We start from the raw sequence: 25,448 nt of genomic DNA, 5'->3' as shown, positions 1-25,448 counted from the left end.
AATTTTTTTCAATTTTTTATTTTCAGAATATCAATATTCTCTCTGCAGAATTTTACAATCTTTTTTTTATTTTGATTGATTTCCAAATTAAGAAGCACAAAAATGCACAGAGTACAAAAAAATGGCACCATATTTTTGCCAATCATCATCGTATAAGCATCAACAAAAATCCCACTTTTCACATCCTCATTTGATGCAGATGTGACGCACACTCCTTGCCCCCATCTTAGTTTTTTTTTTTTTTGAGCAGGAGTAGTTTCCCTTGATAGCACTCTTCAGTGTCCATTTTATCTAACAATAACAGATCAAACATTGAGTTCCACTTTTCCTCCTGCCTTAAGTTTCTCTGCATATTTCTTCAAGCTTGGTTCTACCTCCATTTCTATGAACTTAGTTACCTGCAAAATAAGATTAAAAAAGAATATACCTGTTAAAAAATCAATGTATAAACCATTTAACAGCATAGGGGCTTTGTTATACATTTGTAGCTGCAAAAATTTCTTATCTACTAAATGTGCCAAGTAAATTCTCAATATATCTACAAAAAAAAAAATTCATCTGATGGTTAATTTTTTTCCCCTTAGCATCCTTTAGGTTAGATGATAAAAACCTTTGTTAAAGAAAATGAAAATTACACGAGTCATGCTTATATGAGTAAAATAAACAAGTTTTACTGCGTAGTTTTTAATTTTTCATTCAAAGTTTCACAATAACAGGATTGAAGTGATAAAACAAAATTGTAGTACTACAGATTAACCTCCTTCCCCGCAGTCAAGCATTTTAATGCATATATACCATTTCCTATTTCTAATGCAAAATCATGCATATACCGTTTCCCTTCAATCAGGCACATTTCATGCACTTTCAAAAGTAAATTTAATCTTAAATTTATTATTTACGCATAACTTTAGAGAAAATTGTACCGCTCTAAGAAGTGCTTGTGGGGAAAAAGGTAATGTAATATATTTCCAGGACGTGTACATTAAGTGTATGTTGCGTCACAGTTCAGTAAGTTGTAAAGAGTTAATAAGAATGGTTGCAGAAAGTAGAAATTTGATCATCAATAAGCTGGTTTTAGTGGTTTACAATATCTTAACATTTTTTAACTTTATTTATTTACATCATTTGAAACAAAAAGGCCCAAAATATATACCAATCCAGCTATCTATTTGTTTTTGCTTGGATCACCTGTCCTTAATAGTACTGCACTTTGTTACATTAGGGCTATAAGTACAATTCTCTGTTACCCTTGGTATTCCAGTAAGGGGTGGCATTCTCATTGCTACATAATTAACGTCTCTCAATGACGTACATTCTCAGAAGGAATATATGGAGATATGAAGATATCGAACAGTATTCAAAATCAAAAGTCTATAAAACAATACAAAATAGGAGCAAAGCAAACAGGGACCTCCGAAACATCAGAGGTGGGATCAGGTGCCATGGAGGAGTGAGTAAAGTGGCTAAGAACAAAGTGGTTAAAAAATTAATAACATCAGCAACAAGAATGAACCAATCCGTGACAGACTGATCTATTGTCCTGGTATAACAGGTACTAGTCTTAGATACCACAGCATCTCAAAACCCACCTGACTTCATCTCAAAACCCACCGGACTTCATCTCAAAACCCACCGGACTTCATCTTAAAACCCACCTGTCTTGATCTATTGACCTGATATAATCAGTACTAGTCACCACAGTACTAGTTTAAGATACACAGTGTCTCAAACCCACCTGAGCTGGTGCTCTTCCTGTGAAGGTTTTTGGATCCAGAAGAGAATCCAGTTCTCCATGGATTGGCTTAAAATAGTCGGATTTCCTGATCCGTTCCGTGAGGTCATTATCACCACCTTCTTGTTTTACAACACGCCCCGCCTCCTGAGACAAAACACGGATCTGTTCATGACATTCCTAAAAGGAAACAAAGTTTTATATAATTCTCCCACATATAATTTGTTACAGTAATTACAAAAACACGTTTCAAAGATGATTTTGGTTGTAATGACTTTCAGAGAGAAAAATAAGATGCTATTTAAATATTATATTTATTTGCAAGAAGTTTCTTTTGGTGTAAGAATGTGAGACAATCTATTTACGCAAAAAAATTTATTTACCTTTAAATATTTCTCATTAAAAATCATACACAATAATGGCAGAATCTGTGAAAATTTTGTTTGGCTTAAAAATGCCAAAAAACTTTCTTGCCAAAATAAGGTTTCACTAAAATTTCATGATTTACAGACCTTTAAATGTTTTTCATCAGTGTAAGCAATCATACATTTTATTATTAGCTATCCTACTTTAAAAATTGTAATTACACATTTGGCAAAAAATTTCTGATTTAAAAACTTCTTGAATATCATGAAAAGGTAAATATGTTAAGAACTCTTGCACAGTTATAATATCAGCCAGGTATTCAAGCATTCTTTTCTTTCCAGCCAGAAAGAATTTCCCAATCTGAAGGCATGTATTTTACAAGAGGCCAATGGGTTACAATGCTGACCTGACCCTGCTGTTCTTCATCAGCAGATTTTTTTCCTGTTTTATATTCCTATGTTAAACTTTGATTGCCCCATGTTTCCCCACCCTACCCCTGGGGGTCATGATCTTAACAAATCCGAATTAAGCTAAGGTGAGCTAAAAATACTTAAATATAGAATTGTTAACAATATTTCAACAAAATCCGAAATTCAACTCACTCAAAAAATTATTTTTTTTACGACTTCAAGGTTTTAATTCACTGGATTTGTTTGCAACCAATGTAGGAATACACAAAGAATGTAGTGATTTGGTGAATCCGCCTTGATATGCCGCTAACGACAAGGATTCATCTCGCTTCGCGAGCCGACTCAATAACAATGTCTACCTGTCTGTTTCTTCCGGCTTTAACCATCGCCATGATGATGTTCTCTGTAGCCATGAAAGGTAACTCCTGGTTGACTCTTCTCTCAATGACCTGGAAATAACAGTTTGTAAGGCCATACAAAGTTAATTACTTGGTTCTCAGGCCTTTTTTCAAGAAATATGATGAGGGAGGGAAGCATTTTTTTGTTTACTTTTTTATTGCCCCCAAAACATGATGAGGCAGCTTTTTACATTGTATAAAACCTCATAAAATGATGAGGGAGGTGATTTGGTGATTATATTTTATTGATTTAGCAATAAAAAGGGTCAATGAGGCACCCTTGGAAGAGATGAGGGAGGGCCTGAGAACCAAGAAATAAATGTTTTTTGCCTTAGTTTTAAAGGGGAAAATAAATACATTGCAATAAAATAGTGCAGAAACAATTTTAAAAAAATCCTTTATAAGGGACTTCAAATCCAGCAAATTACTTTCTTTATTACTGCAGTTTATCAGCAATGCAAACAGAAAATTTATAAAGGGTAGTCATGAGGAAGGTATATGCATTAAATCCTAAAAAATTGAGAACCATATGATAAGTCCTCTAACTAATAAATAATATTCTACAGATACAATTTTATTCCCTTTAAAATTCCATAAAATACTAGATATTGCATTACATTTTACATCAAAAAATATTTCTTCCCCCTTTGTTCCATAAAATACTGGGTATCGTGTTATTTTTATGTCTGGATATATTTTTTTTACCTCTGTAATATTCTATTGACAACTGTTTTTATTGTCATACTACCTTTGGATATACCACTATCCCCTCTGCAATATTCTGTAGCGTACTAAGGATTATGTCTGCTGTTAAAAATGCCTCTGGCAAACTGATCCGTCTATAAAAAAATACAAATCATCATATTTTATGTGGATAGTTCCTTGATGCCAGTGTATACTAGGTAAACTATTGACAACATAAATACTGGTGTTTAATGTCACCAAATGGCGACAAATGTGATAATCATGAATTTCAAAATGCGCCAAACAGAGAAACTTCAATCCGTGCCTCAGGTATTTAGATACTGTAGATCACTTATTTTTCGCGACACCTTATTTTCGCGAGATAGTCATTGACTCTTTATTAGCGAGACAAAATTTTCACAAATTGTGGTCATTGCTCTAAATAATCTTACGGGATTCTATCATACGCGAGAATGAAATTTTCGCGAGCATACCTTCTCGCGTAATTACGCGAAAATAAAGTTCTCGCGAATAAAAAGTGATTTACAGTGCTAAGCACAAATACTACAAAATATTTGTAATACATACAGCTCTATTTTGATAAGTACCACTGAATTCTCTGTACCTGTTAGCACTATCGTCCAGTGTCCGTTCCATCCACTGAACGGACGCCGTCATCAGAGGATCCTGTACCAGACAGATCAGGTGACGCGCTAACGCACAACAACGCTCACTTCTCATTGGATTACGCTTGTACGGCATGGCACTCGAGCCTGTAAAACAACAATGAGAGTGTTGTAAATGACACATCTGACTTTTATTTATGACACGATCAAAGACTTATCTTTGACCTTCACCTTGACCTTTAACCAACTGCAAACCTTGTTTATTCTATAGACCTGCATTTTTGAAAAAAAAATTTCATATAAATAAAAGGTAGAATTATTTACCAATTTGATCTTTTTCAAATGGTTCTTCTAACTCCTTGAAGTTAGCCAACAGTCTGATGTCTGTACATATCTACAAAAGCCATATATTTAATTTTTATTCTCTTCTTGCTGTCTATCCATTAACAATCTTTATAAACTAGTTTGATTTCATTTTTTGCGATCATTTTAATTCACAAAATATAAAACACACAGAAAATATGTTAGCTATAATGCGACATAAAAACATTACAATTTTAAACAAAAAAATCTTCAATCTTAAAAATAACTTACGCAGAATAAAGATTGTACTAATCTACCCTTTTTTTGCAAAATTTCCAACACGAGAAAAAAAAACCTGGATATACAGTACTTGTAGTTGATGCAATTATTTGTTATCTTAAAATTAAGTCCCTAAAGTTTCATTTTTTTCTAAATTTTTAAATGTCAAATTTAACTAGCACCTTAAAAGATCAGATAAGAATGACAACCCTTTGACGGTAAATAGATAGAATGACCTTGTATACAGAAGCATCTAAACTGGTGAGTATGACAGTAAAATTAACTACAGAGAAATTCACCTTGTGTATAGAGGCCCCCAGACTGGCCAGTACAACAGTAAAATTAACTACAGAGAGATTCACCTTGTGTATAGAGCCCCCCAGACTGGCTAGTACAACAGTAAAATTAACTACAGAGAGATTCACCTTGTGTATAGAGGCCCCCAGACTGGCTAGTACAACAGCAATCAGCAATCCTCGGCTGACTCTGCTACGCTCCATTCAAACCTCGGATGTGATTGGTGGAGGAATACGCATCAGATCTTTACATTTCTCCGCCGGAAACTGCCTTATCACTCATTTCATATCTCGCTCTGCATAACGTTCTTTGAAAATGTTTCTTAATTTGTGCAATTCTTTATCGTAAACAGGTTTTGATTACATCCTCATGTTAAAAGGCTTTGAAAGCAAGAAGAAACTGTTGAGTGTGCCAAAATACAACTCTGATCTCAAATGTATGACATTTGAAAGAAATTCAAATAAGATCACATGACTGAATCAGCAAGATGGTAGATCACCGTTGACGTCCGAGGTTATGTGCGAGGTACGAGTCATCCGAGGAACTCCGAGTGGTACAACAGTAAAATTAACAACAGAGAAAATCACCTTGTGTATAGAGGCCCCCAGACTGGCTAGTACAACAGTAAAATTAACTAAAGAGAGATTCACCTTGTGTATAGAGGCCCCCAGACTGGCTAGTACAACAGTAAAATTAACTACAGAGAGATTCACCTTGTGTATAGAGGCCCCCAGACTGGCTAGTACAACAGTAAAATTAACAACAGAGAAATTCACCTTATGTATAGAGGCCCCCAGACTGGCTAGTACAACAGTAAAATTAACTACAGAGAAATTCACCTTATGTATAGAGGCCCCCAGACTGGCTAGTACAACAGTAAAATTAACTACAGAGAGATTCACCTTATGTATAGAGGCCCCCAGACTGGCTAGTACAACAGTAAAATTAACTACAGAGAGATTCACCTTATGTATAGAGGCCCCCAGACTGGCTAGTACAACAGTAAAATTAACTACAGAGAAATTCACCTTATGTATAGAGGCCCCTAGACTGGCTAGCACAACAGTAAAATTAACTACAGAGAGAATCACCTTGTGTATAGAGGCACCCAGACTGGCCAGAACATTGAGACTGTCGACGTCCACTTTACGGGAGTATGTCTGTCCACACACCATATACGTCCTACGGAGATTTAATAAAAGTTAGATAATTCATAATTTGTTCAGATATTTCAGATATAATAATCACAAACACAGAAATACTGTAGACGTACTTTTTTCCACAAGATCATAATTCCGTGGAATCTCAATTTCTGTTTAATCCGCGAGTAGAAAATGATGCGGATTTTCTGGATTGTCACTATATGCCTTACATTTATATTGAGCATGCTTGGACAAATTTCCGCGGAAAATTTGTGTCCACGTACACAGCATAAATTAATACCACGCGGAAAAAAGGACTTCTACAGTATGTTTGTCATCAAAAAAAGGTGTTAAATGTATATGAAGAAATAAATTCAATTAAAACAAATCCTTCGTTTTATAAGCAATAAACAAAGACATCAAACCTGATAATAAATATGAAAGAGAAAGTAGAGAGGAATCAAGAAAGACTTCTAAAGTCGTAACCCGCATTTTTAAAAAGCTTTTGTGTAGTCACTATGTTTAATATTTCTATTCAAAACGGAGCTTTTTAAAATAAATGTTTAGAGTAAGAACTTTTTCATAAGAGGATTGTTTTTAGAATGTAAAACTGATTAGAACAATATATATATATATATATATATATATATATATATATATATATATATATATATATATATATATATATATATATTTTTTTTTTTTTTTTTTTGGGGGGGGGGGGTACTCTATATAAGTTGATTCTTACTTTTTAAGTAGTAGAAAAAATTGTGGTATTTTATGTACACAAAAAAACTAAACTTCAGATATTTACTCACTGTTTGAATCCTGCCATCTCTGTGACCAGCCTATCCAGCTTTTCAACCTGATCAGAAATAAAAAACATATGTAATCAAAAAATAAAAGCTCGCCCTGTCGAATGTTATCAGTATAAGTAATGCTAATCTCACATCATATTTTTTTTATAGTAAGTTTGCATCCTGACAGCAATATTCATGCAAGTTCTGTTTATGATAAGGTCTTATAGTTCAATGGGAATTGACCTGTTTCAAAAACTTGAACCTGTTCACTGATCAAGAAAATGTCTTTCATTTCCTACATCTGAAACAAGTCTGGAATAGTCCATCCTTAGATGCATCATTCATGCAGTTTAAATCATAACGGGTCATAAAATTATATAGCTACTCCAAAAGCATTGCCATGGTCACTAAATTTCGAAAATGTAGGTCAGATCAAGCATTTGAAGCAAGTCTGGTCGTGCCAATCCCAAGATGCATCATCCATGTAAGTTTTGTCCAGGAAGGCAGGGGATGACAAATCCCATTGCCCGACGCCCGGGGCTAGTGAATTTTAGGGGTGGGCAAGTGAAATTTTACCAACCACTTGCCCGTGGGCAAGTGACTTATCAAAAATAGAATTTATTTGTAGGCCGTAAATTTAAAGCTGGACATAGGGGTTTGCATGATTTACTCAGCATTTGCCTTCCTCTTTTTTTGAAATATCTATAAATACAAAATTAGTTTATGTTAGGGCAAGCAAAAATTCAGGTAGGGCAAGTCAATTTCGACCAGGTACTTGCCCTTGGGCAAGTGCCTTAAAAATCTATTTGTCAGCCCCTGAGGAAGGGCTTATACATGTTATAGGTACTTGGGAATGGACCTGCTCCTAAAACTTTAACTTGAATAGATTCCAAACATGTACTCAATCATTACATTGTTACAGTCAATACCTACAACATTTAAACAAGTCATGACAAAAACTGCACACAGTCTAAACAAATCGTATGGAGAGAACAATTATAGGCATTTAAATCTGGCTTGATGAATTTATGATAGACAAGCTACCGTATAAGCAGAATTTTTAGCGAGGATTTAATTTTGGCATTATTAGCGAGGGTGCCAAGATTGCTAAAATTGAATATTGCTAAAAATTAATTGCACTTTCAAATTAGTTGTAATAGCTTCTTAAAGAGAGCTTTTTTAAATCGCTAAAATTACATTTCGCTAAAAATAAAATACCTACTTATAAGGGCAATGCTAAATTTGCGTCTCGCTAAAATTTCCACTTATACGGTATTGCTCCCTTAGAAGATGTACCTCTGAGTGTAAGATTTAAAGAACTCTAGAAAATAAGATTAACCTCTTTTTTCTATTTTAATCAGATAAACTGAGAACAAACCTTCTCCTCATCTCCTTCAAACAAGGTGAGAAAGCTAGCCTGTGTTCCTGTGGTGCCCTTCACTCCTCTGAACCTGATGTTATTGCGGGCATTCTCCAGGTTCCTGAGGTCCATCAACAGGTCCTGTATCCAGAGACAAGCCCTCTTACCCACTGTAGACAGCTGAGCTGGTCTAAAATATCACAGAAAATAAGTATGATGTTATGTCAATGTCTGGACCACAGATTAAGTTGTCACAATCAATCTAGAGAGCTGACTAAAAAATTTGCAATAAAAGAGAAAAAAAATCACTAAAAATTATATTTTCAGTCCACCTTGACATTATTATATCCCCCCCCCCTCCAAATCATTCCAAACCTGGGTTCAGCAAATAAAATTCGCAATACTTCTTTTTTCTTCAGAAACGAATGTACTTACTGTAAATGTGTATAAGACAAACAAGGCAAATCCTTTTGCTTCTTGGCGAAATCTGCTAATCTCTTTATCACCCCTGCAAGCTACAACAGATATTTTAGATTTCAAAGTCTGCTATTCACTTCATCACACTGGCAAGCTACAACAGATATCTCAGATTTTAATGATCTCTGAAGAATGTTAAAACAGCTGTCTTAGATTTCAAAGGGAGGATATGACAGATATTACTGTATACGTATTCAGTACAAGCCGTTTATTATCATAGCTTAATTGTCAGGGCAAAACTTTATAATAACCGACTATGATAATAACCATAGACAGCTGAAATTCATCTCCGAGGTCTGACATGTACATGACTTAATAAACAAGATGCCTGCCGTTTTTACACTAAATAAGATAGGTATTATAGTATGTAATCTCATATTTTTAGGTTTATTTTGAAATACATGTATTACATTTGGCTGTGTATTCTGTTTAGTGCTTATGGCAGACGGAAACTTCTGCTAATTCAAATACAATGCTAAATGTCTTGCACACTGAAATCTCAAAGCAATATGAGCTGCATTTTTGAAAGTTATATTTTGCTGTTAAAATGTGTTATTATGATAAATTTGTATGTAACTCATACCTTTATGATCAATTAAACTAAAATTAAGCCAAAGAAAGACATAGTTTATAAAATCCAATATGCAGTTTTATATAAGAAATCGTTATTGTACATGACGACAATAATGTAATTTTAATTAAATCAAAGCTTATAAATACTTCTTCCATCGCAAATATGAACAACGGAAGTTTATTAACATTATTTATTATGTCACTGAACTAGTTATTTACAATTTTGCAACAAAAAATTCCTATATCAATGTTGCAGCTCATATTGCTTTAAACATGTTTTAAATTTTGACATTTTTTTTCCCCTCTTCATCAAATGCTCATACCAGTGAGACAAGGCTAAATATGAGGGTTTCTTTAAGGAATGACTCTACTTCATGGCCAAATTATTTCTGTATATTTTTAATATTTTTTTTTATACATTTTGTTTGACCCCAAATTACTTTAATATGCTTATATAATAATAATTATAATGTAACTACCAGGCATTCTTCCTTTACCTACCTTTGGGAGTAGGATGTCAAATCCATCCCTCATAACAATCAAATCCTACAACAGACAGAAACAGATAGAATCAAAGTACTGAAAGTACTGATAAAAGTAGGTCTCATAACAATCAAATCCTACAATAGACAGAAAGAGATAGAATCAAAGTACTGAAAGTACTGATAGAAGTAGGATGTCAAATCCATCTCTCATAACAATTAAATCCTATAATAGATATAAACAGATACAATCAAAGTACTGAAAGTACTGATAGAAGTAGGTCTCATAACAATCAAATCCTACAATAGATAGAAACAGATACATAAAAATCATATTAATGTGGCAGAAAAAGATAAGGCTCTGGGTCTCCTGGGAATCCACTACAGTTTGTATAAGTTAAAAGTGGGAAGAGATCTCTCTTTACCAATTCACTCTTACATACAGAATGATAATTATCCCTCTACCTTAGTTTGTATAAGTTTACAGTAGGAAAAGATCTCTCTTTACCTATTCAGTCTTACATAAAGAATAACAATTATCCCTCTACCTTAGTTTGTACAAGTTTACAGAGGGAAGAGATCTCTCTTTACCTATTCAGTCTTACATAAAGAATGACAATTATCCCTCTACCTTAGTTTGTACAAGTTTACAGAGGGAAGAGATCTCTCTTTACCTATTCAGTCTTACATAAAGATTAATAATTATCCCTCGACCCCAGCTACACAAACCAAAGGTGAAAATCCATTCCTAAACTCTCTCCAAAGAATAGAGAAGTGGACTGTCACCTTAAGGCCAGAGTTTTTTTTTTTCTGTTTAACGGGAATTTTTAAGAAAAAATTGGGTCGAGGGGACGAAATAAAAATAAAAATAAAAGATCAAAATTTGCCGAGTCGGGGCTATAATAAAAATAAAACCAAAAATTGGTATGAATTTCTTTTTTTTCATTTAAATGTTGAAAAATGAAAGAAAACATAATACAATTTTGTTTACAATGTATTAGGATTTCAAATACAGATAAAAAGATACAACTGCATGAGTTATCCTACTGTGGTTAATCACACTTGCACATTTATTTTAGTATGAAAGCAAATCAATATAATATTATTATTTAAATTTGTTATACAGCAACAATAATGTTGGATAAACACAGATGACAGAAAAAACCACACTTCTTAAATTTTACACAGGTCTTCAGGTGATCATCTATCTATTGCATAATATTTATAAATGTCGTGATAAGAAATGTTTTAAGCTACATGTAAATTATGATTTAACAGAAGTTAAAAAAAGCAATGGGGTTAGTAGCTAAATTGACAATGCTATCTTGGTATAAAGGGATAACACATTCTTGAGGTTCTGAATGGAAATTTGTCAACCGAACTTTTTGATGAACAACAGCAAAGTCATTGTGGAAGTCTTCTGAACTCTTCACAAATGGTTGGGTCTCTGCCAAGAAATCAAACTGAAAAAAAAATAGCCTTTATGATACTTTATTAGCTAATCAAATACATGTAGTAAATGGCAGAAAGTAGAAAAAACACCTATTTACATGAGATTATTTTCTTTTCTGAAGGAAGATACAAATATTTTAAGAGTTTTTTCTTAGATAAAAAAAATAACTTTAATATCGTTCTTTGTCCATTTTGCACTAAAAGTATTCAATTGTCCACTTCTTTCTATCCCCACCTTTCCACAGATATGAGCAACTCCAGTATAGCTGTCACTTCATTTGTCAGTATTCTATACCAACTCTTGTAATTCTGTAGGTATCCTTGCCTCATTTTATTCGACCAAATAGACATGGACTCGTAACTAAAATATTTTAATCATCATTTTATGTCCCTGATTTAGTTAGACACCATTCATTGTAAAATAAAATTTTGCCACGAATTTTACCTCAACTTGTTATGTACCATATGTGATTAAATTAAATCTAGAATGTAACCATCTTTAAAAGAAAAAAAAAACATATAAAAATGCCAAACACTGAAAAATTTTAACAGAAGTTTATATCAAGACAACATCTCAAAACTTACCCCAACTATTAGGACACATGCCCCACAGTTCAATATGCATCTGGTGTATTTAGGTTGTCAATGCATTAACTCCCATTTCAAGAACTTTCTTGTTTTCATCATCTGATCAATGGATTTAAAATTACCGTCTATAAATGTCTTGAAATGCCATTCTTGCTTGTTGATAACTTGATAGAACCCGCGAAGTGTGATAAACTAGTTCCTTAAACTGGTTACGACATCGTAATCAGCAAGACGCTCGTAAAGGTAGCTAAACACAGTTTCGTATAAAATCCAGGGGGTTTTTCCCAGAGAGAAGCATGCTGGGTAGGGATTTTCCTGCTATTTATAGGAATCTAGATGAAAACTGCATCTTTTTTGTTTTTATTCGCATAAATTAGAGTCTTATCTTAATGGTTAAAGAAAAAAATGTGCATTCATTTTAAGAAAAAAAAAATGTGAGACTTTTTAATAGGGGGAGATAACTCCCAAAACATCCAGTTTTCACATGTGCAGAATTGCATGAGTCAATTAGCAGGTAATGTAGCTCTTTCATGAGGCGGAAAATGTACCCTGAAAGCACACTAAATGAAAACCTTAGGATTTGTTCTGTGAAATGCATGCAACTTATTTTGTCTGATTTTTACTGTTTTTGTTGAGCAGGGGGGTTAAAAATGCATAGGTGCACTGAAAATGGATGCATAAACAACCCAATATCCCCCATTTTTCAGGTGTCAAATACCCCCTAGTAGTAATTGATGAATGTATTATAGTTGGATATTTACAAAATTCACAATTTTATCTTTCCATTGATATGCAGAAGTCTATGTAACAAGCCTCCATTTTATTTTTTTATAGGGGTCAGTTTTGCTTGTCCCTCACCAAGTAAAGTCCTGATAACGTCATACATAAAACTATGTTTTGCACCCTTAAGGAGTAGCATTTGATGACATTTCCCACATTTATTTGCCTGTAAGTTCATAGAAAATTGCTTTATCTGTTTTAATTTATGTAGTAAACCATACAATATAATCTCAGGTTGACACTGTGTAAAGCATAAAGCCTGTATTAGATACATGTTCCATAGAATTTATACACATGATAAGGATTCAGGGGTTAAAGTTATTATTTTACATTATGACGCAACTGCATTGTGACATCAAAGTGTGACGTCATGTCAAAAATGGAAGCTTCGCAAGGTCATGACCTTCAATTTAATTGATCGCAAATGAGAATATGTATCTTCTGTATAGATATACATGTGACATAGACCTATTGAGTATCTAGTTAGGGTGACATTGTCCAGATTTTTTAGGCAATCTTCTGATTTAAAACAGTGACTGTTTCCAATTAGACCCCCCCCCCCCCTGTTTATACAGAAACTAGCAATATCTGTAAAAAATTGTTTGACAGCTTTTCAAAAAAATTATAATGTAAGATTTTATTGATATTCAAATACTGTATATTTCATACTTTGTGTTTTTTAAATTGAAGAAAAATAAAATTATTGTGTGAGCTGATTCGGTTAAGTTTGAATTTCTCTTCGAAGTCCTGTTTTATGCGTCGACCAATGTCGTAGACATGTAATACTAAATTTACAATTACTTGCCCATTTCTGGACCAAATTCAACAATTTATGCACCAAAATGTTTGGAATTCTGTCCTCTTTGTACCTAAACACAAAAAAGTGAATTTCAAAAGAAAATTATTTTCTTTAAGGTAGCTAAACACAGTTTCGTATAAAATCCAGGGGGTTTTTCCCAGAGAGAAGCATGCTGGGTAGGGATTTTCCTGCTATTTATAGGAGTCTAGATGAAAACTGCATCTTTTTTGTTTTTATTCGCATAAGGTAGAGTCTTATCTTAATATTTAAAGAAAAAAATGTGCATTCATTTTTAGAAAAAAAAAAATGTGAGACTTTTTAATAGGGGGAGGTAACTCCCAAAACATCCAGTTTTCACATGTGCAGAATTGCATGAGTCAATTAGCAGGTAATGTAGCTCTTTCATGAGGCGGAAAATGTACCCTGAAAGCACACTAAATGAAAACCTTAGGATTTGTTCTGTGAAATGCATGCAACTTATTTTGTCTGATTTTTACTGTTTTTGTTGAGCAGGGGGGTTAAAAATGCATAGGTGCACTGAAAATGGATGCATAAACAACCCAATATCCCCCATTTTTCAGGTGTCAAATACCCCCTAGTAGTAATTGATGAATGTATTATAGTTGGATATTTACAAAATTCACAATTTTATCTTTCCATTAATATGCAGAAGTCTATGTAACAATCCTCCATTTTATTTTTTTATAGGGGTCAGTTTTGCTTGTCCCTCACCAAGTAACGTCCTGATAACGTCATACATAAAACTGTGTTTTGCACCCAAAAGACTTCGATTAACACAAGCTATATCAAACGTTTACATGATTCATTAGAAATATGGTGTACAACAAATCCGATTTAATGAATGACACAGTCGGCGGGTATTTTAAAAATAAAAGTGAGATTGGCCTCTTTTATTTATATTCGGTATTTTGAAAAAATTGGGTCGGCGCTTCCCGTTAAACAGAAAATAAAAAAACTATGGCCTAAGCTAGCAATGATGCCTATATCTTAGCTTATTATAAAAATGCTTATCAATAAAACGGTTTATTTTTGTAAATTACACAAGTTGTGCAAAGGAGGAAAGATTCAAGATCATGTGACATAAACAATCCCAACTTAAGATTGCACGATAGGCTAAGGGTTTGTGAGGAGAGTGGCCCATCAGAAACTCTTTGCTTGCCATGTAGTTATTCACCTGGTAAGTGTTTAGTTACTTAGTAAATAGTAACTTAGTAACTAGAAAACTGACCAGTCAGCAAGGGCCCCGCCATGGGGTAGAATTAAAAGGGTGCAGCTCATGGAATGATTAAAAAATATATGACGAATAAGAAACATCAACTGTATTCTTAAAATTTCAAGATAATTCCTGAATATCCAAAAACCTGTAAATAATATCCTTGTATTTATTTTACATAAGGCAGTAAAAGAACAACTCAACACTGAATGTATATCTATAAACTATAATCATAATGGAGCTTGTGTTATATAAAATGCCAGCCTTCAATGAATGCAAATATATCATGAAGGCTTGACCTTAACTTCAAAACAAACAGCAGTTGCAGACAAAGGTTTTCATTAATCTTAAAGTGACAGATAAAGATAAGCCTTCTAAATTTTCTGCAGCAGACAAGATAATTAATCCAAGGGATTAATTGTACTACTCTCTCATCATTTTCTTCTTAATTATAATAAGAACTTTTTCAGTAATTATAGAATGAGGTTTTTATCCTAATGCCTTAAAAAATAATAATATTCTTGAATTTTCATGAAGCAAAAACAAATATAATAAAACAAGATGTGTTTGTGAAACACTATGCGCCCGGCGGCAACAAAGTTCAAGAAATCTATTTTTAGCATATTGATCACAGTCAAGGTCACAAGGTCATTGACCATGGTGTCATTTGAAAGAACTTAATTGGTGGAGTATGCATACTAAATATGAAGTCCCTATCTCTTATGGTTCAAAAGTTATGGCAAAAAGTGTAAAAAGCTATTTTTAGCATATAGGTCACAGTCAAGGTCACAAGATCACTGACCTTGCCGTCGTTTGAAAGGACTTTATTTATTTATTTATTTTTTTTATTTATTTATTTTCATAACAAACACACAAATATACAAAACCTTTCACACATCCTTTCATACATGTTGGAAAAGAAGACACTAAGTGTATTAACAATAATTAGTCAAGAACATCTTCAAAATTTGACACATTAAATAGACATTTCCAATTGGACCATCTTTTTTTATAAAAAATATTTTCTGACAACTTTTCTTCTAAAGTATAGTAATTATATAAAACTCTCAAAATATCTTTGAAAACAATACAAGAGTTGTTTCTGGATTGTTGAAATAAATATTTCTTCACTAACAGAATAATCAAGTTTATAGCTGCATGATCTTTTTCAAAACTACCAAAAATAACAGTCTTTACATCAAATTCAATTCTTTTACCAGACTTTTGAAAAATCCAATCTGACAGTGCCAGCCAAACCACAGAAACCTGTGGACAGTAAAAAAATAAATGTTTAATTGTTTCTGGTTCTTGTTCACATATTGAACAAAGTGGAGAATCTTTAATTTTAGACAAGTGTAAGTATTTATTTGTACCTAAAATTCTATGAATAATTCTATAATTGAACCATATCAGTGCTGAATCTTTAGTTAAGTATTTCAAGTTTGTATAAATATGTTTCCACATAAAATCAGATTCCAACTTTAAATCAATAGCCCATTTGTTTTCACAAATAGGTCTGTGCTGTATTTTAGACATTAAATGATCATAAATATTTCTGGATCCTTTTTTATTCTGACAAAGTATTTTTAAAAATTCAGGTTGGTATGGTTTACCATAATTAGTTTTTGACAATTGTTTGACATTTGGCCATGAGTATAAAACTGCTTGCTTTAGTCCCTCATAAGTAGTGAATGGCAACTTAACTAAATAATCATTTGTGATACTTTCAAAACTAATAAAATTGCCTTCTGTATCAAATAAATCATGTACTACATGGAACCCTTTTTCATACAATGTGTTATAAAATACACATTTATTTTGAATCTTTATCTTATTATTATACCACAATGGTTCTAACAATATATCTACATCATGAATTCAAATTAAAACTTTCTAAAAATTCAGCAAAATAAAGCAAAGTTTCTTTCCAAAAAATATTTTGTATGATTTTTGCCCTTTGTTTACAATATTCAGATCCAACCTGACAAAGTTTATTAATATTACAACCAGTAATTTCAGAGAAAATATTTAACCAGTTTGAATTATTTGTAAAATATTCTTCTAATACATGTTAGTTTTAGGGATTTAATAAATGTTTCTATATTAGTCATTCTACATCCACCTCTCTCAAAGTCTAACTGTAACGTTTTTCGGGATATTTTGTCAATTTTATTTCCCCATATGAATTTATACAGAGTTTTTTCTAGCTGCTGTATCCACTGCACACTTGGTTTCGGAAGACAAATAAATAAGTGTGTAAACTTTGATAAAAGCAAACTTTTTACTACCGTTATTTTTCCTAAAGGTGAAATATTTCTTTTAGACCAATGATTTATTTCTTTCTGAATAAGTTTAAATTTATTATCAAAATTAAGCTCTTCCATCTTTTCAAGATTTGCAGTGTATGTTATGCCTAGAACAGTAAATGGTTCAGTTGTCCATTTTAATCCTGTATCACTACATAAAGTATTTTCTGTTTTAATTTTAGATCCAATCCAAACTGCTTTTGTTTTTGAAATATTAGGCTTTAATCCAGAGAATTTTGAGAATTGAAAAAGAAGATCAAGTGCACCTATAAACTCTTTTCTGATCCATCCAAAAAAAGAACTGTGTCATCTGCATATTGTAGTAGACAGACTTTTTCCTTCCCTATTTTAATGCCTTTGATATTTTTATTTTGTCGTATCATATGTCCTAGAATTTCTACACAAAGGTTAAATAAGTAAGGAGATATCGGGTCACCCTGACGACACCCCCTACCAATCTCAAAAAATTTAGAAAAAATGCCGTTTTGAATAACACATAATTTAGCTTTAATTATTATATAGTACTGAAACCCATTTAATAAGGTCAGGGCCAAAATTAAAAAATTGCAACGTAGTGTACATAAATTTCCATGATATGGAGTCAAATGCTTTTTCAAAATCTATTAGTAATATCATACCAGGAATATGGTTTTCATATGTGGCATTAATTACATCATAGATCATTCGTGTATTTTCCCCAATAAATCTATCTCTAAGAAAGCCCTTTTGATTGTCATGAATTAAATAGTTGAGAACGTTTTTAATCCTATTTGCTATACATGATGAAGCAATTTTATATGTAGTATTAAGAAGTGATATTGGTTGCCAATTTGAAAGGAATTCTCTTGGTTTATCACCTTTCGGTAATATATACTCTTCAAAAAAAGAAACGCATAGAAGGAACAATGCCTTGAAAAACGTATGATAGTTTTGCCATACCTTTTATTTTTGTATGGATACGATGTATTGAGTGAAATGCATGATTTTTCAATGCAATTTTTAACTTTACAGCTATTCTACAAGTCTCACAGACAAAAAGACCTGATTTTGCAAAATTTCCCCCAAAATTTTGATCTGAATTTTCATTTGTTGAATTCCGATGCAATTCCTTCAGGTACAAAGGGGCTATCAAAAGCGGGGGTTCTCGATATTTTGAAACTATTTTTTATCTGAAAAATGACGCTTCCTAAATCTGCTGCACCTGAATGTTGCATAGCACTAAAAGGAAAATGGGCGACTGGAAGCTGGGGTACCGCAATCTACTATTGCAAGAGGTTTTAATGTTACACACAGACCATATCTAACCTATAAAACATAAACCATTAACATCGAACACCCAATGTTCGCAAAAAATATGGTAGACTACGTGTGACATCAGCAGCACAGCATCACTTAAGAGGATTACGTAAATTACATGAATGTAATGCAAAGACGTCATCAAAAGCATTCGCTATCCCTGAACTGCACAGATCATCTTACAAGACCATTTTCGGTTGACTAAGAATTATTGCAAGAGGATTATTCATGCCATTGTTCCAACCCCCCACAACACCCCAAATATCGACTTCAAAGATCTCAGATCAATAGAGTATGACCACAGCATCACTGCTGAATATTTAGGTTAACCTACTAGTCCAGAATATTTATCTGAAAGCCTCTCATAAGTTTAAGAGTGCTAATGCTTTGTAATGAATGTTAGACAGATAACTGCCTCCAGGACGTTAAAGAAGTTGTTGGTGGTAGTGTAATGATATGGAAAATGGTATTATAAAAAAGTAAGATTGATTTGGTTCGAATTCAATGGACTTTGACGAAAAAAGGTATTCTAACCATGTTCTACCCACACATACTCATTCAATTTTGCAGCATCCTAGAGCCGTATCGCAATCTCACAATACACCGCCACACATGGCTCGTTTGACACACCTATTCTTGCAAAGAAACAACAAGCTGTTTCAGTCACAGTCATCTAAATCGCTAGATTTAATACAAATTAAGCAGCATTGGACAAAATGGATTAACACGATTTGCCAAAGACAATCGCATCCCCAGACTCTGCAACAGCTGACCAATTGAAAGTTTTACATTTGGAGTGGGAGAGTATTCCCATACAGTTTTCGTTACACACATTTGCTTCTATTAGATGCCGTTTGTGGCTATCATTTGTGTCTGTGGGGGGCATACCAGATATTGACCTTTAATGGTCTTAAACTGACTATTATTTCAAAATTGTTGAGTAATTATGACATTTAGATGGTATTCCTGTTGCTTACCACATTCTGTTTTATCAATGCATCATTTTACTAAATAATCTTTCTGTTCAATGTGTCACTAAAATTCTACTATGCGTTTCTTTTTTTGAAGAGTATAGAAATAATTCCCTGTTTCTGAGTTATGGATAATTCTCCCTCATTAAATCCAAAATTTATTGATCTGATAAGAAAGCTTCCAAGATCCTTCCAAAAAAATTTAAAAAATTCAACTGTAAAGCCATCACTACCTGGACTTTTATCATTATTCATTTTTTTTAACGCAGATAGGGCTTCTTTATATGTTATACATCCTTCTTAATTATTGGACATGTTGTCATCAAGAACCCTTATATCATCTTTATTAATTATATGTTCTAGATTCACTTCTTGTAATTTATTATCAAAGCAAGAGTATAGGTTCTTATAAAATTTCTCAATTTCTGATAAAATTTCTTCCTGTGAAGTAATAATATTACATGTACCATTGCTGTGCATGAGTTGGTTCACAGTTTTATTAATAAAATTTCTTCTTTCTAAACTAAGAAAATATCTTGTTGGTTTTTCACCCTGTTCAATCCACTTAAGTTTTGTTCTAACAAAAAGCCCTTTTATATATTCTTTTCTTATTTCTTCTAAACTATTTTGGGCAGCATTTAATTTTTCTACAATTTCTGTTGAGCTATTAACATTTCTCAGTGATTCTAAATATTTTATTTCATTTTCAAGTAAATTAATTTTTTCATTTTTTAATTTCTTTTTTATAGAACAATATTGAATTGTAGCACCTCTTATACTCAGCAAAAGTTGCTCAAAAAATAATTGATCATCTATGAGTAGAGATAATTCCTCATTTTCAATTTTATTTACACATACTGGATTATACGGAGAGACAGCATATTGTTCCTTTACTTTTCGTATAGTATTTTTTACAATGTTTACATAAGACTGATCCCTGAGTAAGGAATTGTTAAACTTCCAAAATCCTTTTCCCTTTTCAAATTTGGTCAATTTAATTTCTATAGAAACCATTGAGTGGTCAGACTTATACCCAGGTATAATATCAACGTTATCTAATAACGCAAAAAGTTCGTTAGATAATAGGAAAAAATCAAGTCTAGCTTTTTTAAGAGGATTGGTTTTAAACCAAGTATACCTTTTATGTTGTTCATATTTCACTCTCCAAGGGTCGGTCAAACCATGCACAACTTTCATATTCAGAACTGTTTCCCTTGCCTTATTATTATTTACATTATTATAATTAAAGTAATCTAAATTTACATCTTGTACAAGGTTAAAATCTCCACCCCAAATTACAAATTCTCCTTGAAAATTTGAAATTATGTCAGATACTGATTGGAAAAATTTTGGATCATCATTATTCGGTCCATATACATTTACTAATAAAATATCATATTTATTAAATACATTAATCTCCAGAACAAGCAAGTTACCTTCTTTATCTTTTTGTTCATTTAGTATTTTATATTCAAAATTATTGTTGAACAAAATTGCGACACCTCTAGAATTTGACTGACCAGGTGATATGTAAACATCATAGCCCCAAAGAGATCTAACTTGTGAGTAATCATCAAGAGTAAAATGAGTATCTTGTAAAAAAGTAAGGCCAGCATTTTTTTATTTTTAGGTTTACGAACATCAGAATGAAAAAGTCCCGTAGGAGGAGGAAATAAAAAAAAAATAAAATTATTTTTTTGGATACATTATCGACTTTTTCTACATTAATTTTTGCTTCTTTTTTTATGCTCTCCTAACAGGCTCCTTGCCACTGGACACATAAGGGTTACAAAGGGGAAAATAGAACCCTTAATTGTTTATTTAATCTTCTACCAGTTGGGGCCAGTGATTTAAATGATAAATCTTGTGATGTTGGACAAAATACAGATTAAAAAAAAAACAAACAGATTTTTAAAACTCTTTCAATATACATATATATATATATCTTCATATTTTTTAATATGTATTAGATGAATGTGTTCTAAATATACTTGAGACCTAAAATAATAATTCTTTTCTTGAAACAGAAAGGGAGTAGATCTATTGGGGAGTACTAAGGATGGATTTTTTTTTCAATTAAGTGTATAATAATTTTTCTGGCTGCCACAAACGATACTACCTGCCTGTATATATTTGTAATTTTGTATATACTTGTTTTTAAATAGTTGAAATATCTTGTTTCTTTAGGCAAAATTATTGTTTATTTCTTCCTCAAAATGGACTTAATCTCTCCCATAGTTTTATTCATTACATCTGATGCATAAGCGACCCCTTTCTGAAGAATGATGCTAAGACTGAAAGCTATAACAGAAACTTAAACAATGTCTCTGACAAGAGCTACCATGGGCAGTTTTAAACCTGTGGGAGAAAATTAATTTACAGATAGATGACAGATATTTTCGTCGGCACTTTATTTGTTCCCTGAATGAGTGAGACATTTTGAATGGCACTCCTATCGATAAATATTTACATTAAACCAAGGTTTAGTGCTGCTATGGATTTGACAAATCTACCTTCGTTACCCGCCATCATGCATTTTGAAACCGGAAGTACGAGTTCGTAAATTTGAAATCTCGATCCCGACTCAAATTTGACATCGGAAAGAAAAAATTCTGTTTTTCTCAATTTTATTTTTTTTCTGAAAATTCAAAAACTCGAGCGGCGGGTTTGTAAACCTAAAAATAAAAAAATGCTGGCCTAATTGAGAAATTTTTCTGTTTTAAATAGTTAAGCACGTCTCTCCTCTTTTCTATTCCCCCAAGCCCTCTACAATTAAATGTTAAAATATTAAAACTCATTTCACCATTCCGTAGCCACCTGTATTACACAATCTATAACTATGCTTTGACAAGTAAATATTGTCTAAAAACAAAATTGTACGTTCAAGGCATTTTCAATCGGAATAAAATTTCTTTTCCAACAAACAAACATACATATTTGCATAATTCCTGGATGGCTCACAAGTTGACAAGTTTAATGTTACTTATACCTTGTTTTCGTTGTCATCACAGTGACAGTTAACATGTCCAATTTATTTCACCGGATATACATGCGTCCACGACTAACTAAAGAACCAAGTCCGAATCGCCTCATCTTTTCCGTATTTTCTTGTCAATATCATCGTATAAATCGAATTTGATTCTTCGTTTCCCGCATTCTCCGTAAATGTACCCATTAAAGTACCATGCCGCGGATATTCTGTGGTCCTGCAGGAGTCTTGTTATAAGGGCTGCATTCTCTTGTGTCACATCATCCGTTACTTTGACCTTGACATCATTCTGTAACTCTAGTTCTTTAATGTCCGATCGCTTCTTCATGACCTTTACTTTGGCTTCCATGGTTTTAAGCTTTATTGTAATTGGCCGATGTTGGTCTTTTTTTCCTGGAATCCTATGGATTGCTAAAACGTCATCTTTAATCTGTTCTCCCACTCCCTCGAGCACTTCAACCTGTAAGGGTTCTTCTCTGGTAAACCATGAATTTTTAAGTTATTCTTCCTCGAATATTGTTCATTGAAATTTGCTTTTGACATTGCTGACCTTGTCATCCATTCGTTTTCTTCCGTTCGCAAGTCGTTTAATACTTCTTCGTGTTCCCTAATTTCTTTCTGCAAATCTTTGTTTTCTTGATGTAGTTTTTCGTTCTCATCTCTGAGTTTTACGACTTCATCGTTCAATTTCTTCTCAAACTTTTCTTGGTAACTACTAAATAATTCTTCTACAACACTTCTCACGACTGTTTGAATATCACTAACCTTTATTGTCTTTTTGAGTTCGTTGTTAATCTCGGTTAGCTGTGTTTGAATTGAATCCATTGTTATTTGCATGGGATTTTCCTGCGTACGTTTTGGAGAGGACTCAGAGGAAAGAATTCCCTTCTGGCTATCCTTTTGACTGTCTTTTGGAGATTTGCTAGTAGCTGGAGTAGAACCTTTACGAGTAGTAACACCAGTAGAAGGCATCTTAAAATATTTGTCAATAGTACTCATGTAGATCTACAGGCTATAAATAGATTTTACTCACTGCACTATCGTTTCGATCTAATTCCTCAAAAATACCACTCCTAAATTTCAAATAAGGAAACCACTGCATGTATCTGCCCTGAGCAAGTCTGAATTCACAATTTGACCATGTTTCAGTCCTATAAAATCTTGTCAGCTCGGCCGCTCCACGCTCCCTCACTCGACGCGTCTTACCTCGAGTGGCGCCATTTTGAAAGGACTTTATTGGTGGAGTATGCATACCAAATATGAAGTCCCTATCTCCTATGGTTCAAAAGTTATGACAAACAGTGGAAAAAGCTATTTTTAGCATATAGGTCACAGTCAAGGTCACAAGGTCATTGAACATGGTGTCATTTGAAAGAACTTAAGCGGTGGAGTATGCATACCAAATATGAAGTCCCTATCTCCTATGGTTAAAAAGTTATGGCAAAAAGTGTAAAAAGCTATTTTTAGCATATAGGTCCGTTAAAGTTACAAGATCATTGACCTTGCCGTCATTCGAAAGGACTTTATCGGTGGAGTATGCATACCAAATATGAAGTCCCTATCTCTTATGGTTCAAAAGTTATGACAAACAGTGGAAAAAGCTATTTTTAGCATACAGGTCACAGTCAAGGTCACAAGGTCATTGACCTTGATGTGATTTGAAAGGACTCTATTAGTTGAGTATGCATACCAAATATGAAGTCTCTATCTCTTATTGTTCAAAAGTTATGGCGAAGGTTAAAGTTGACAACAGACAGAAAGACAAACAGACAAACAGACAGGACAAAAACAATATACGCCCGGGATCTACCGATCTGGGCGCATAATAAATAAATAAAAATAAAAAATATATCTTCTTTAATCTATTTCTTGTTTTTAGATTTTAATGAAATCAGAACTCATTGTATAGGGTATTTCAACAAAAATCAAGTAAAAACATTTATAAATACTTCAATCCACATTTCAGAGTGTTCATAGCATTCCAAATGGACTTAACTTCAAAACAAACTTCATTTGCAGACAGAGGTTGTAATTAATCTCAATGTGACAGGTAAAGATAATGCTTTGGATTTTCTTCAGGAGGAAAGCTAATTAATCCCAAGGGACTCATTCATTGCAGTATTCAGTTTACAATGGGATCATTTTCAGAAGTTATCTCTCTTTGCCAATTCATTCTTCTATAAAGTTAAGGAACCTACCCCACCACCCCAGCTCCAAACCAGATGACATAGAGAAACAAACTTAGCATCAAAATATGTCTTTTTGTCTACTGAACTACCATACCAAATTTGAACTTAATTGGACTACAATAAAAAAGTTATAAGGAAAAAACAGAAAATTTGTGGACGGAAGAATGACAGACGGACAGACAGACAGACAGAGTGATTACTATAGGGCACCCGCAAATCCTTGCGGGGCCCTAATTAGTCAGTTAGTAGTTAATTTAGAAATGAATTTCGTTTTTGAGAATTAATGAGGACATGAGCTACAATGCTTCGTGCCAATACTTATATTTCATATGGCAGTATGAAACACTGTAATTCACATACCTCATGAATTTTCAAAACTTAATTCATATCTTATAACTAAATTATTTGTCTGATGACAGGCCAAATATTAATCATTCAAGGATCATTTTTGAAACAAAACATTTGCATTATAGTTTGGACTTGAAGTTCGGAATTATGACATAACAATGGAGATATTCATCCTCAAGCATGGTAGCTCATGAGAAAATGATAAGTCATGAAGTTCTAATTTGCAAAGAATCTGAAGGAAAAATATTTGGAAACCATGATGTAAAATTAACGCTGCCTTACAGTATTATCTCCTACATAAGCTGACGTGGCTCCTAAATGTATAATGGACGCTGCCTTGGGACAACATGCTCCGAATGTGTGTACGTGGGCCATGACGTCATGTCGGAATTTCTTCTCTTCCGCAGCCGCCAGCTCAAAGTCAATATTTGTTACGTTATTCTCCATTTCTTTTATTTGTTCCTCTGTGATATCCAGCCCTAGGTCCTGAAATTAAATACAGTAAAAATTGTCATAAAGGGGAATCTGGACTACAGTAAAACTTGGTTATAAGGAAGTCACTGGGAC

General features: G+C 33.1%; 1 protein-coding gene across 1 annotated transcript; it reads right to left on the bottom strand.

Moving 5' to 3' along the window:
• LOC134229365 (adenylosuccinate lyase-like) lies at positions 1-25,448 on the bottom strand. The gene is made up of 12 exons (XM_062711111.1): positions 25,164-25,448; positions 9,949-9,993; positions 8,833-8,912; positions 8,416-8,587; positions 7,056-7,102; positions 6,187-6,277; positions 4,541-4,610; positions 4,216-4,363; positions 3,655-3,745; positions 2,868-2,957; positions 1,736-1,912; positions 1-398 (listed from the first exon to the last, which is right to left on the bottom strand). Exons 1-12 carry the CDS (start codon positions 25,326-25,328, stop codon positions 306-308), a joined length of 1,269 nt encoding a protein of 422 aa, XP_062567095.1. The 5' UTR covers positions 25,329-25,448; the 3' UTR covers positions 1-305.

The sequence above is a fragment of the Saccostrea cucullata genome, unplaced genomic scaffold (genome assembly GCF_032062105.1).
Source record: "Saccostrea cucullata isolate Sc308-1 unplaced genomic scaffold, CSIRO_AGI_Scuc_v1 ctg5124, whole genome shotgun sequence".
NCBI lineage: Eukaryota > Metazoa > Mollusca > Bivalvia > Ostreida > Ostreidae > Saccostrea > Saccostrea cuccullata.
The sequence above is the reverse complement of the archived record's forward strand: the minus strand, read 5'-3'. Positions and strand labels throughout refer to the sequence as shown.

Bases quoted from the DNA above. Each gene is read 5' to 3' on its own strand.
- LOC134229365 (XM_062711111.1), bottom strand. From the start codon at position 25,328: ATGGAGAATAACGTAACAAATATTGACTTTGAGCTGGCGGCTGCGGAA. The intron at 9,994-25,163 runs GTAAGGCAGCGT...TGTCTGTTGTAG, and splicing joins CTTATGTAGGAGATAATACT to GATTTGATTGTTATGAGGGA. The intron at 1,913-2,867 runs GTAGACATTGTT...GTTTCCTTTTAG, and splicing joins AAGCCGGAAGAAACAGACAG to GAATGTCATGAACAGATCCG.